Source organism: Crotalus tigris, unplaced genomic scaffold (genome assembly GCF_016545835.1).
Source record: "Crotalus tigris isolate CLP2741 ecotype Arizona unplaced genomic scaffold, ASM1654583v1 scf7180000017987.690289119674:8195010, whole genome shotgun sequence".
NCBI lineage: Eukaryota > Metazoa > Chordata > Lepidosauria > Squamata > Viperidae > Crotalus > Crotalus tigris.
The window spans coordinates 3,744,744-3,759,943 of NW_024096758.1; the positions used below are offsets into that span (position 1 = coordinate 3,744,744).

Sequence of the window (15,200 nt, forward strand, 5' to 3'; positions counted from 1 at the left end):
TTGTAAATTTATGTTGTTAATGCAAGTCGCTTGGATGCTTTGGAAATAGAATAGCGTATAAGTCAAGGTGATAAATGTGAACGGAAATAAATAAAATTTTCATTCAAGCCATGGACAAGGGACTTGAAAAAAATGAAAAACAACTGCAACAGAATTTGCTAGAGTAATGCTACCCATTCAAAACCTTCTTTATGTCATTTGTTCCTATAATAAATATCAGCAACTTCTCACTCACTATGCTTTGATGAAGAAACAATATACAGTAGTTACATTGTTTGTGATTCCTCATCATACTTATATATGAAAATAATACTTTAATAGTACTATGAATTATTATAACAACTACCACAACTCCTTGATGGGTTCCATCAATTCTTGGGGGTCAATATTGACCACTTTGAAGAAACTTGGTATAGACTTTTATATAGCTAGATCTACTTTAAAAAAAACATTTTTTTCCAGTTTCCAAGTCGCCAAGAGTTTGACACAATGATATCACTGGGAAGTTCTATAGGGCTGCAAGCAACCTGAGATGACCACTTGTTCATGGGCCAGAGGTTGCCTAGTCCTAGTGTGAGAGCTAGTAAGCTTTCCTTTCCTTTTGCTCTCCTTATGATGTTATGTGTGATGTCATTCATAGTTAGAACAGGTTGCCAAGCATCTCTTCAGATATCAGATTGAAGCACTCAATTGTTTAGATAAGAGACTATTTTGTGGATCTATACTGAACTGAAGATTTCTCAACAAGCTACAAACCAAAAGTCATCTGTGGTAATAGATTCATTTTCATCTTTATATTCCTTTTTCTGTTCTCCGTGGCACAATATAATAATAACTGTCTCCATAGTTAATTCAATTATGGCAATATGCAGTACATTATCTGCCTGTAGGGGACAAGAAAGCTTCTCGCATCCTTCTCCAACTTGGTAAACCTCCAACTTGGTGTCTTTCACTTGTGTTGGAACTACAAGACTGGATTTGGGAGATGTAGGTTAAAAGATCAAAATACAATATTTTGACTGGTTTTTGTGAAGCATGATGATTTATGGAGGCAAAGTAACAGAAAATAGATATTATAAAGTGAACAATATAGCTGGGATCTGCAAACATATGCCTGTGTCTGCATATGTGATTAAATGGGAAGGTTCTTGATTTTTATCCTTACTCTAGTAAAGGAATAATTTCTGCAATTTATCTTAAAACTCTTATACTCTTGGTAGTAATCTCAGAAGTAAGACATTGCTTCATTTCTAATGCCTGGCATATATCCATATTACATCCTTTTGCTAAGAAGGAGTCATAAAAGGGAAAGAGATCTTCCATTTACCACTGATAAAGCAATAAAGAAAGGATGAGGATTGTATGAATGAAAAGAGGGACAAGGATTTAAACTCTCTGTACTGGAGAAGATATAAGATATTTTCAGAGTATAATATGGATGTTATATTTGTGTTTCTGAGCAACAACAAATTTTTTTCAATACAGTAGTATTACTAATGCATCCATATGCCAATCCTGGCTTATCTGTACACTGTGACCTCTATGAGATCCAGATCTCATTTAGAAAAACTGCGGAGCCTGACTTCGTGTATTTGCTTTCTTTAACAACATGCTCAATTAAGTCATAAAAAATTAATAGTTTCATTAGAACAGCATAATACATTTGATTTTGACTTTCATTATTGTTTGTTTTGCAGAAAATGGCTATGCAAAGCCAGCCTGTTTAGTTTAGAATTCAACGTGAAGGGAAAACTTAGCAAACATATTTATTTTAAAATTAAATTAAGTACATGATTAGTCATTCTTTCAATGGGAAAGATGTTCTTTGATCCTCTTCCAGACTTAAATGTCTGACACATAAATGTTCTCTGATTAAATGTTCTCTGATTGAACAGTGAAAAATTGTAAGAATATTTTTAAAAAGGTCTGCTGGAGCAAATGAAGGACCATTTAGTTCAATATTCTACACATTGACAGAGAGATAATAGCTCTCTTCCACTGAATTTCTTAACAAATGGTATTTATAGTGTGCTGTCTGTGATTCCAGAAGAGAAGCCAGAATTTCTAGGATCCAACTCTAAAAAACTACTGCTCTGAAGAAAATGTAAAATGAGATTACATAGAATTTAAGGCAAGGCTGCCAGCTTAAGCAAAAGGCAATCAAAGGAATGCATTTATATAAGTGGACAATAAAGGGGGAAGTAAAAGTAAACTTTCCTTCAGGTTGACCTCAGCTTTTGAAGATTTCATAGACTTTCTTTGCAAAGATATAGAAATAATTTGCTATTGAACTGTTTCAGGATTCCCTCTACCCTTCCATCTTCACAATTTATCATACAATCCTGGGATTTCCTGGTAGACTCCCATCAAGTTGTTTCCAGGGGCAATCCTGCTTAGTTTTTAAAGATCAGCCTAAATCAAATGTAAACAGGTTCTTATAATCGAAGGAAAAAAAATCCTAGTATGAATAATTGCTTGAAAAATGACTGCAGATTGCAGGGAATCTGAATCCAACTTCAAAAGAAAAGATAAACTTTTATTGTCATTTTTTTGCTGTGAGTACACTGGCCCAAATTAAAAATGAAATTCTGTTGCCTGCTCTCAAAAGAAAATATATACAGTATCTACCCATATACATACATAACAGACATATTCACATGCCACACACACACACACACACACACACACACACACACACGTATCTACACCCATATATATATATACATACATATACATACAAACACACACACATATATATATACATATAAATATTAATCACTGCCCATTTTGAATACATAGCAGAAAGAGGAAATTTGAGATTTCACAAGGTTGATGCTATATGAAACAAAACTGACTGAATCTGGATGTTCTGCTTCGGATACCACGAAGCCTCCTCCCAGATGGTAATAAGGAAAACAGGTCATGAAGAGGATGTGTACAGCATCCCAGAGAATCCTGCAGACCCTGCTCAACCATCGCTTATATGCTATGTCCTGGAAGGAAGTGAGCTATCAATAATCTTTTCTGCCATCCTCACCACTCTCTGCACCGCCTTCCTGTCTGAAGCAAAGCAAAACTGCAAGCCAACAAGGAGCAAGGGAGACAGATCTCTTTCAATTGGATTCTAACCATTTTACTTATGTAATAATTCCTCAAAAAAGTGTCTGTAGACAGAGATCATCAAATCAAGCATAATAATATTTTGGTAGTGATTCACCATCCTAGCAGCTGCATAATATCTTCATCATATTTTTATCTTGATTTATGTCAATAGTTGATAACTTGTGAGAAAATAAATATTTTTCAACAGACAGTCATTGGCTCCATCCACAGGTCTGCAGTACTTTTGAAAACTACAGAGAGATTAATGGCACTATTTGAAGCCAGCTATTAATATAATTTTCTGTGTTAGAGGACTGAACCTAAAGAAACCAAGAAAATGTATGTGAGGCTTTAATCCTTTTACTGATCTATCACGGGAGAGAAACTAATGAACACATATCTGATTTTTTAAAAACTTATTTTTCTAAATTTACTTTCAGTGGGTTCATTTTGTTGAAGAAAATCAAGTTGGGAACGTTTGAAGATTGGCAAAGAAATGCACTGACAGAATATGAAATTTTGAGTAATAGTACACTTGATGGAATTGAAAATCCATTATAAAGCCAGTCATCTAACTCAGAGGTCACCAGAAAAGGTCCAGTTTTGAAACCAAAAATGACATGTGCAGCTTAATTTCTCTCTATATTGAGCAACTTACAAAAGCTAAGTTGGGAGAGTGGAGAGATTCTTCATATATGCTCAGTGCAAACGCTTTGAAGCTTTTTTAGCTACATTCCAGTTCTCCATTCTCCATTCATCCTTGATTTTTAGAATTAATCAAGCAGTCCATTTATATTTAGGAGCTAACAATTGATCCCTCCCTCTCCAGTAATAGAATGATAAGGGTCAGTCATCCCTAAGATGTTGCTATAGAGACTAACTGCCGCCTGGAATCTTCAAAGAAAAATGACCTTGGAGTGAAGATGTCCCTTCCAAATGATCCCTTACAAGAGCTATGAAGACTTTTCGCGATGTTCTTCAGCAACCCGCCACCGCTGCCCTCTTCGAAACAGCAACTCGCAACCATGTTTTGTCTCTTGCACATTCTTCACTCCAATTTGTTTGCCGCTTTCACAAGATGAACCCAAATTAAGATTCAAGGTGAGTTGAAAGAGAGGGAGGGAGGGAGGGAGGGAGGGAAGGAAGGAAAGAAGGAAGGAAGGAAGGAGAAAGAAAAAGAAAGAAAGAAAGAAAGAAAGAAAGAAAGAAAGAAAGAAAGAAAGAAAGAAAAAGAAAGAAAGAAAGAAAGAAAGAAAGAAAGAAAGAAAGAAAGAAAGAAGATCATATGCTGCAAAGCAAAGACCTTACCTCTAACATATTTATTTTTACACTTTCTTAAAGAGGTGTTTTTTAACTGGCACTTACCATGACATCTACTCTGGGAATAGTAGATTTTTGGGGAGTGTAATCACAGCATAATATCAAAATTCCAAATACCTGGCCTGTTCCCCCCAAAAAACTCAACAACCCTTATCGGTATTATTTTCATATTTCAAAGAGAGAGGATCAAAGTTCTGTTTCTTCATATAGTTAATTAAAATTAAATACTCAGTGAACATAACAGGACTACCTTCTAAAGATATGCTTAGTATTTTAGAAGTAAATGTTTAGAATTGGTTGAATTATTTCATATAATCTCATGGGTATACTCCAATAAGTTTGGTTCTTGATGAAATATTGCAGGAATCTATCCACAAAAACTGTTGGCATAGCAATAATTAAATCAGTCAGCATTTAATTATTAATTAATACTAATTATTATTAATACTAATACTTAGTATTCCTAACACCATAATATTAAGCTGTGTTTTGTAATGTCAATCTTAATCTTTCTAATGAAGAATTCCTGACAAATACTATGGGCACAATATCTAAATAGGCTGGGAACCTCCAAACTACCTTTCCAATAAGATTATCTGGAGCAGTTTCTTCCTATATGTAATTTTCTCATTTTTATTACATATATTACCACTACAAGACAAATTATAACAAGGCTTTTAAAATAATCTGGTATGTCAATTGCTGAGATCCAACTGTTGAGAATGCAACCAGCCTTTCATTATATCTTACAGGAAACATGTATCCATGAAAAATAGGACTAGCTAAATTCCAATTCTGCACAGGAAACTTCAGCAATTCTCATCCTGCATAGAATTTTCACAGATGAGATGACTGATATTTTTTAATTAGAAGGGCAAGAACAGAATATCTCTGTTGACATCACTTATAGTTACTCTCCTACCCATCACACTGACTTGTTCTTGGCTTGCTTTTTTATGGTTGAGAATTCAAGCCTTAAAAAGATTTAACATATGCCATGGTTATAAAAGGAGATTTAATTCATACTGAACTATTATGATTGAAAATCTAAGCTTTAAAAATATTTGGCTTATGCCATGGTTGTAAGGGGAGATTTAATTCATGAACTAAAGCACTAAGGGTAAGGAACACCTACATACACTTATAAAATAATGCTAGGCCATTTAAGGATTATTTAACCCAAGTGACCAAGAATGTATACTATTTTTCTCATATCAAAGAACCATGGAAATTGCTCTACTTTTGAAAGGTTTGTTTTTATTTTTGTCTTAAGTTCTCAGTGTGAATCTAATCTGCCTCCACTTTTAGGCCCAAGTCCAATTCTGTTAAATAACTTCACCAGTGTAAGATCCAGCTACATTATTTCCATGGACATATAATATCTTCATCTTGAGAAAGGAAGCTGTCATCCAAACTATGAAATGTTATATTGCTAAATTCTACAAAACAAAAACCAAATACCACTGAAAATATATTTTGGTCACTCCTTTGGGGAACAGTAAAAAATATTTAAAAGGAGTTACCATTTGCTACACAGCATGTTGGGAGAAAGTTGAAGCAAGAAAAATTGGTCACCCTAGAAACCAAACAAATCTCAGAATCCAGATAATTTAACAACATCTATCAGTATTAATGTTACAGTCAAGACGAGATATGAGATACATAATAAACTGCAGATTTTTTTTTTATTTTTTTTTTTTGCTATTCTGAATCAAGCAAGCAGACTGGGAGTCAGGGGAAAAAGCTTTCATGTATAATAAATATCTCAGTTGAGAACATTCAGCATCATTTTTGTAAAACCTAGTATTCTTTGACACTGGCACTTTCCAGATGGGTGGACGACTCTCAGAATCCTCCATTTATCCTTTATTTAGAATTCCAGGAATTGAAATCTATACCTCTGAAGGAAATATAATTTAAACAAAGTTTAATTGGAAAGATGGATGGATGGAAGAACAGGCAGGCAGGCTGAAAATAGCATTATACAAATTCTGTCTCTCTTCTTTACAACTGATATGGCTTCCCCATATGAAAACAAGACCATTGAAGTTATCATGGAGAGCGACGTTATTAAAATAGCAAGTGGCAAAGTCCTGTTCTGAATGTGTAGATAAAGAAATAACCAAATCTGATATTATAACATGTAGAAGGTAAAATAAAAAATAAGTAGAGGGAAACCTGATAGAGCGAAGCATTAGTGACGGTACTTTTAAAATACAGGTATATTTTCTTGAGAGTATCTTTGACAGTTGCTGATGAATTGTAATTTTGAAGATGACAAAGCAAAACTGTGGAAGATAAAGAAGGAAATATATTCAATGTATTTAATGTACATTCCATTAAAATTAAAGAATCACATTCACCTTAGTTTTTAATTGCCTTGCCCCCTTTTGAACTACCTTCTAAGACAATTTCCACATCGGTGTCAGTGAAAAAATCCTCACTAAAACATTGGCTTTGCATCATCTGTAAATAATATGAAAAGGTCAAACTTCTCTGAGTCAAAGCAAATTCAGAGTGTCTACATGTAGTACCCTTGGCAACAAAACAAACAATTTTCCAGGATTTTTTTTTTTAAAAAAAAAAACACTTCCTACTTAAGTCGTCAGCTCTAGGATTTCTTGAAGCACTGTTTGCCAATTCCATGTAGCTTTTTTCCAACATCTGTAAAGGTCATCTAGGTTCTAACAGCAATGTCATACTAGCAAAAATACACAAAATGACTGGGGTGGTTCCTATCTGCTTGTGTTCCCTGAAATATGGGGAAAGGGTGGGGGAGGGGGGGATGCAGAGCTCCTAAGAAGGCTTGCCTGAATTTTCTTTCTGTGTCAGGAAAAAAGAGATAGGAAAAGGCTGGGATTGGACTGTACTAAAGATGAATAAATGCCCTAAGCCGACCATCAAAAGAAGGCTAGTGGGCTACATTTTGCCCCTAGACGATACCTTTTGCATCCCTCCAGTAGATATATACCCAGTAATTCCTTGTCTCTAGGCTGAGGGAATGGAAAAGACTTGCACTATGCCTGAAATACAGCCAAAAGACCATCAATCTAAACAACTAATTCTTTTGCCTGTAACTAAACATAATGCAAAAAAATTGATTCTACAAATTGCATGAATTGGTCTTTATTTAAAATTTTGCTGGAATATCAAAGTAGGACAAAGTTCAATAGTTACAGGTTTGTGCTGTATGTAAATAGAGGATGTGAGATTTACACTTGGATCAATGCACAGAGGTTCAGCAGGGAAATGTATTTCAAACTGTTCTTTCTAAAGTAGCTTGATTGATCAACACCGTTTATTTAACAAAACGAAGTCCTTTTAGCTTTACTGACATTGTTTCCCACATTCGTGCTCTACTACATTGTTTCAGCAGTCTGTAAATGCAACTCACTATTAAAAAAGATCTTGAGGTACTTAACCCAGAGACAATCTTCTTACATGGTTAATAATTATTTTTTCTCAATAGAGGATAGACAGGAGGTCAAAGCCAGAGATGGACTGTGCAAGCAAAGATCAAGAGAGCTGCAGTAATAGTGATAAGAGCTCAGAGAGGTAAGGTTGTAGTGCTAATTGAAGAAGATTCATTTGAGTGTGTTCACTCAATGTATTTCACTAAAACAAAGACTCATTCTCACACTGTATGCAAGTCTGGTTGTAGTATTAACCTTTGTGATATTATTCACAGTTTAATGTGTGGTATAAATCCATCTCTTTTTGTTATTTTATGATTCAGTGTATTGGACAACTCAGTAAATGGGGAATTGAGCAACCTGTTTATGTACTGCATGATATGAGAACATAACCGCTGAACCTGGGATATCTTCCATAGGTTAATTTGAAGCCACTCTTTTGTATGATATCACGTCTATGCAGGGGTATCCAAAGGATATAGTTAAAGTTCAAGTTTTTTCCCCAAAAGGAATACTGATTTAATTATGGGTGGGTGGATGGGGGAAAGTAGGAAATCAATTTCATGCTAATATGACTTGAGGTCAACTAGTCTGTTTCAGCCAACCTACTATACTGGGCACCTGTTGTGGGAAGGAGTGCTAGATATGCTGCCTTGAACTTCTGAATATAAATGTAACAAGCAACAAGTCAATATTGTAATTTTGAATGCAGCAAGAATAGAGGATTTTCCAGGATGACTCTTAATTTTGAAAATACTGCAGGGGAACAAAACAATACTAGACCTTTGCAAATCAAGTTATTAAGGTCTAGGCAAATGAATCAATGAAAACATGAGAAACAATGTGAAACCAAATGCAATACCATAGTAAAAATGAGAAACAAAAGAAACTAAAGTAGACTTATTTGACCATCCCTAGCAATCTCCATATATTGCTTCTTAACAGGTTTATTGGATCTTCTTTTTTAACCTGCTATTATGGAGTATGCATTTTGCAGAAGGGTGGTGCAGCAAAAGTAAAAAAAAAACAAAAACCTTCTGCATTCAAATCTTAGCAGAAGGAGAGAAGCTAAAGGTGGGAGAAACTTTATCCTGGTGATTGATGCCCTGTTTTAATGGCTTTAATATTTCAACCCCCAGAGAAAAAGCAATGAAAATGGAGTGTTTGGTAAGTGCAGACTTCATATCTTATATTTTTTTTTTCAAGTTTTCAAGGGTACAATTCTCTGAGTGCATCTGGCTGGCTTCTGTTAAGTAAGACCATAGTTCCAACTAAACCCAGCCAAGTGACTATAGTATCCAGCATGGTTGTTCTTAAACAATATGCAATTCACTGGCATCTTATTTGTAATCTCCAGAGTCCTATTCCCCATAGGCATTTTTTTTTAGTTTTGGAAGGGGATTAAAAAGCAACCAAAGAGGTCAGCATTTTGGAAACTTAAGGCACTTATTTGATCTTTTAAAATGGGTCCTGATCCTGCCATACAATGAGCTTGTTTCTTGACAAGCCTGAAGCAGATTTAAAGCCAATGAAAATTCTAGAATCCTATTTACATACATGGTAGCACTAAAGTTAGATTGAGGCATCCCATGTAGTAAGGACTTGGTTAAGTGGGAAAGATAGAACAGGATGATTTGACTGTTGATCTGAGTTCCTGTAAATAGGAAGGGGAGACAAAGGGAAGACAAACCCAGCCCTGGATAACTGTTAAGCATATACTTAGGTACCCTTATCTCTTTCACTGCCAAACTCAACTTTAAATTTTTGTATTTACATTTTTCCTTTATAACAATTTTATTAAAATGCATTAAAAGTGTTTAAAACTGGCATTTTTTCTATTTACCTAATTATAGGCAAATAATTTGCTTATATTTCTTACTGCTGTTTAGTATTCAATAAATCATTTTTAAAAGTTCATACTTAGTGTAGTAGTGAATTTTTAATCTCTTAATTCTCGTTCAGCATTTATTGAGCCTTAGTGTCTTGCCAGTTAAGCAATGGAAGAGGCTCCTTTGGGGGGGGGGGTGCTTAGGGTACCAATCCAGTCATATGCAGGTATTGTTGCAGTTCCAGCAATAGGCTCTTTCTCCACACTTCAGCTGGCAGAGTTCTCATAGCAGTAAGAGAAGGTGACGGGGGAAATAATGAAAAAGAAGAAGTGTGCAGAAATGGCTCACTCTGTGTGTTCTCTGTTATCTTTCAGTTGAAGAAGGTGCTAGTAGAAAACCAACAGTTGAAAAATGCTGTAAGTGTTGGTCTTCTGTAAACTAATGTAAGACGTAGTGCTTATGTTCTCTTGTTGAAACTAAACCTGTATAACTGAACAGAAACAAACATACAACCTTAGCCCCATCTTCTATGACTTCCATCCTCCTCTTGTTGTTACTTTATTCTATAATAAAATGAGCAGAGACCATAGTGGGGGAAGAATGTAACAATATATAATTTGCACACATTATAAAAAGCACAGAGATGTGGTTAAAACAATGCAATACATCTAACTCATAATCTTTATTGTTTCTGTTTCTTTGTGTTTCTATTTTGTTTGTACACACACACACACACACACACACACACACACACACACATTCATTCATTCTTTGGATCAAGCAGGAATGATCAGGTCTTTGTTTCTAATCCAAGGAATAAATGAACTTCCTTCCTCAGTAAGGGCTCCTTCTTAAACTCTTGTTTCTTACACTGAAATTGGTTGGAAATGAAACTAACTTCCTTTCTGGAAAGAAGCTAAATTCCTTTGTGTATCTCAAACTTTTCTTCTTTTCTGATCATGGCGATGGCTTGATTTTTTGTTCAACTATATTTACTACAACCACCTATGCTATGAAAATAAGAAGCAGTTGCTTCCCTTTCTGTAGGTGGGTCTTTGAAGACCTGTGTTATACCCTTCAAATTGACGCCTCCTGATACTTCAGACTTATCTGAAAGGTTTACCACAGGGCAAAAAAAAAAGCAAGGGAGGGAGGGAGATGTATCATTATTCCCTTGACTTGGGTTATAGAAGAGAAAGCTAGCAGAAGAGGAAAAGCAGGAAGAGAAAGAGCAGGAAGAAGAAGAAGAGAAGGAGGAAACAACCCACTCTCCTAGGATCTTAGCTCAAAGGACTTTTTAAAGATAACGAGGGGAAATCCTATGTACATTATTTCGAGTCCCTACAGAAAAAGCAGGATATAATTGCAATAGTACATATATATACACACACATACATATACATACATACATACTACATACATGCATTCATACATCCATACATATATGTGAGAGACAATAAGTAGGATTATTGAATGTATTGTTTTTGTTTATTTTATTCTGTCAGTTTGGCAAGCCAAGATCCAAATTGAGTGGAGTGGTTGAGTAGGTTGTATATTACTAGTTGGACTATTGTCAGAGATGGCAATGTCCAGTATAACAGGAAAAGCCATCTGGATGAAACTTCTGTGTCTCTTTTATAGGTTGTCTTCCTGAAGCAGCAGAATAAGGGTAAAGCTTTTCTCTAATTTGATTCCATGAAAAAGACATCTCTTTTTTTCAAGAGTTCGTAATACAGCCAACCTTATAATCAGCTAAATGTTTTAGATGCAGTTTTATTGTATTTCAAGTAAATGACCATTGACTACACTGGACAACTTAGAAATTAGTTCCAAGCATTAGTGGGCCAAGTATTTAAATGTATCTTCATGGATATTGGCCAAACCAGGTTGACCCTTCATTATATTATTATTTAGTACTTGTCCACTTCTTGTTGGGATCTTCATTATGGCAACTATTGCCAACAATATGCTTGTGAACTCCTCACACTCCCACTTTGGCCTTCCACAGGTTTTTCCACATTCTATTTTTTTATTATTATTTTAAAGTATCATTTTGCTTGCAAAGAAAAATATTAGAAAAGAATCTGGCATGCTGCAAAACACCACCCTCTCCATAATAAATTTTATTTCCACAACTTAAAATGAGAACTAAGAACCACTACTTTTTAGAAAATAAAAATGAATAGATTGATGCAATCTAGTGCTGCTGTTAAGAAACAGATGCTTTCACCAAAAATAAAAAAAAAGAGGTAAGACAAGATTGGTAGTGAATATCACAGAGATGCCCAATAAGGTGGCAGGGTATAGCCTTGCAGTCTGTTTCAGGTAAACTAGTGTTTTGTGTTTGGCTTTACCCATTAGGACAGCCAATTTATGAAAATATACTTTTTCCCCCACCCCACCCAAAAAAACTGGAAAAATCTTATTTAGGGAAATCAGATATCTTCTTTTTCATTTCCTTTGATGAAAACTCAAAAGCAATGCAATTTACACAAAGCCATAAGATTTGATTGATGGAGTTTTTTTCCTTTCCAGAAAAAGATAACAGTGTGGATGACTGCAAGAGGTCAGTGTCAGTAGCAAATCTACAAATGAAGAGGTGAATCTCTGAGAAACAGCAGACACCAAGTATTCTTTTTCCCTTCTCTCTTTTTTTTTAAGGTCCAAGGATAAACTTGTCTCTGAAATTGGGACTCTCTTGACTGAAATTGCATTTCTCAAGGAAGTACGAGAACAACTGGTGAGCTTTTTGAATCAAGATGCCCATATGTCTTGAATTTATTCCTTGTCTTGTTCATTTATGCCTCATGTTTGTAAAATATATTGGGAGAATCCAGGGATGACACAATTATACCACTAACCCCATCTATATTGTTCCTTAAAGGATCTGATTCCAAGACAGATGCTCTAAATCAGAGATGGGGAACTATGGCCCCTTTATGACTTGAGGACTTCAACTCCCAACATTCCCTGAACCAGCATGAGAGTTGAATTTCACAAATCATAAAAGAGCCATAGTTCCTCACCTATGCTCTAAACCGGGGGTTCCCAATCCCCAGTCCGTGGGCCAGTACCGGGCCGCAGCATGCCAGCAACCAGACCACACAAGCAAGCAAAGCCCCATTCACGGGATGCAGGCAGCACACAAAACCACAAAGCCTCCAAGCCGCGGAAAAACCTCTCTCAATGGAACCAGTCGCTGATGCCTAAAAGGTTGGGCATCTGCTCTAAACTATTAATTGCATCTACGTTTTCTGCTTCAATAAGTGATGTGGCTCACATAAATCAAACTTTCTTTGTCTCCCACTTAACATAACTGCTCCAAACTCTCTTTCTTTGTCCCAGAGCATTATACAACCCCCCCCCCCCAATGGAGCATAAACATTGAGAACATTTCATGCAAAGAAATCATAGTTTTGCTGTCTGGCACACAGATCAGCTTCCCTCCCTCCCCTTTTGCAAACGCAGAAATCTTTTTGTTTTGTTTGTTTGCTTGGATTTTGCATCTCTGCTTCAGGAGCAACTCACAAACACATTTCTCTTGTCCTTTCCTTTTGGGTTGTGATAGGTGATTCCTTCAAATATCCCAGACTTGATCTCAGTGGATTGAGTGTATTCTGGAAGAACAATGAGGCCTGAGCTGAGGAATATGCTCTCAGTGGAGGAAAGCTTGCAGGCTCAGCAGAAGGAAGGATTTATTACTATAGAAAGACCCAGAGGGACATATACTGTACAAACAGATACTGCAGATACACATATTCTAGCCCAAGGAGAAAAGAAATTACAGAAAATCCCACTTTCCTCCAACCAACCTTTCCCATTTTTAAATTCTCATACCACATGATACTATTAGTCTTTTTTGAATCCCAGGGTCCATTTTTCACTACTTCCCTATTGTATTCCATATTGCTTGGTGCCAGTTACTCCCCCAAATCCCTTATTCTGATGCTCAGTTTAAGCACAGTTAATATACCAGGGGATTGTCTCCTCATCAGCATCAAAGAAATGATATGAAACAAAATATAATAGACAAAAAAATCAGTACCTGCCAGGTACACCACTTTGTATCAGGTTTAGGGAGGTGTAAAATGGATGATGCAGCTTTTGACCAGAAAGTTCATAATTTAAAAAGAATCCACTCCTCAAATTCCTCTCCTCTCCAAAGCAATTATTGGATTACCGCCAATCTAACAGGAACCTTGATTTTGGAGGATTTGTTTTAATCCCCCATAAATTTCAGTCATTAATTAAAGTATTTAGCCCAAACCTAGGTGAAATACTGGGTAGTCGGTGATGATCAAGTGGATTCAGCATGGTTATGAGGACACAGATGTCTGCCATAAAGCTAAATGTTTCTTGCCTGTGTGGAAAGTGTCCAGTATAAACTCCCCATATCAGCCGTGTTGGTATAATGGTTAGAATGCTGTCCTGCCCATTGTCAGGAGTTTGATCTTGACCAGCTCAAGATTGACTCAGCCTAGCATCCTTCCAAGGACCCAGATTGTTGGGGGTAATATGCTGAGTCTGTAAACCGCTTAGAGAGTGTGGTAAAGCACTATGATGTGATATATAAGTCTAAGTGCTATTGCTATTTGCTTAATAAATTTGTTTTGGATTTGAAAGGGAAGAAAGCATCACACTTAGTTATGATGGGAGCTGTTTCTGCAGAATTAAGAGGGATGAAGAATTTGTGAACAAAGGATCATCTCCTGAGTTGTTTGCTCTTATGTTTCTTCTCAGAGATTTAAGGACCCTGAATCCAGGAAAGAAACTACTAAGGCTCTTACTGAAACCATCCAGGCCAAGCTGGAAGTAGCTCATGCTAAAATAGAGGCTGCAGAGGCTAAGAAAGAAACCTTAGAAGCTCAGAAGATAGCTGAAGAAGCTAAAGAATCAGCGGAAGCAGCTCAGGCTCGGGAGGACAACCTACTGTCCTATGTCTCCAAAGTTGCCAGTTTGGCCTACCAGCAAGCTGCAGAGGCAGAATATGATTGTGCCCAAGCTCGGAAAGCCATGGCAGTAGCAGAGGCCGTTCAAGTGGCTGCCTTCACTGATGGCAGAGTTCGCCGGAACAACAAGGAAAAGTATCCTCGAAGCCATCGGAGTCATGGGGAATGCCGGTGTCATCATCATCACCACCACCACCATCATCATGGCCAACATGAGCGCCACAGTGATTATGAGACCCAAAGTGATCTCATCCACTCTGAACCAGAGACTCTGAGTAGCACCCGATAAAGCAGGGAAGAAGGAAGCAGGGCTGGGTGGGATGGCTTGATAGTTAATGTCATTTGAGGAAGCGTGCAGAATTAAATTTTTTGTTTGAACCATGAATAACTGATTCATTTCATAGGTATGTTTAGGACAAGGTTTAGGGGAGACCTGATAGCAGTCTTCCAATACTTGAAGGGCAGTCACAAGGAAGAGGGTGTCGATTTATTCTCCAAAGCACCTGAGGGCAGAACAAGAAGCAATGGTGGAGCTTGTCAGAGGGAGATGCAACCTGGAAATAAGGAGGAATTTCCTGACAGAACAA

At 36.5% G+C, this 15,200-nt stretch overlaps 1 protein-coding gene across 3 annotated transcripts in view; it reads left to right on the forward strand.

Annotated features, from left to right (window-relative positions):
* LOC120309124 (ERC protein 2-like) overlaps positions 1-14,965 on the forward strand; it is a 39,814-nt gene extending 24,849 nt beyond the window's left edge. The window contains exons 1-8 of one of the 3 annotated variants that reach the window (XM_039346012.1): positions 659-771; positions 7,892-7,977; positions 8,975-9,002; positions 10,039-10,080; positions 11,306-11,333; positions 12,200-12,230; positions 12,326-12,404; positions 14,405-14,965. In XM_039346012.1, the coding sequence (XP_039201946.1) occupies positions 7,919-7,977; positions 8,975-9,002; positions 10,039-10,080; positions 11,306-11,333; positions 12,200-12,230; positions 12,326-12,404; positions 14,405-14,902 (765 nt within the window). In that variant the 5' untranslated portion in view covers positions 659-771; positions 7,892-7,918 and the 3' untranslated portion in view covers positions 14,903-14,965. Of the gene's footprint in view, positions 1-658; positions 772-3,810; positions 4,204-7,891; positions 7,978-8,974; positions 9,003-10,038; positions 10,081-11,305; positions 11,334-12,199; positions 12,231-12,325; positions 12,405-14,404 lie in introns of those variants that run through there. The other 2 variants (XM_039346011.1, XM_039346013.1) reach the window with 2 other exon arrangements.
* The last annotated feature ends 235 nt before the right edge of the window (positions 14,966-15,200 follow it).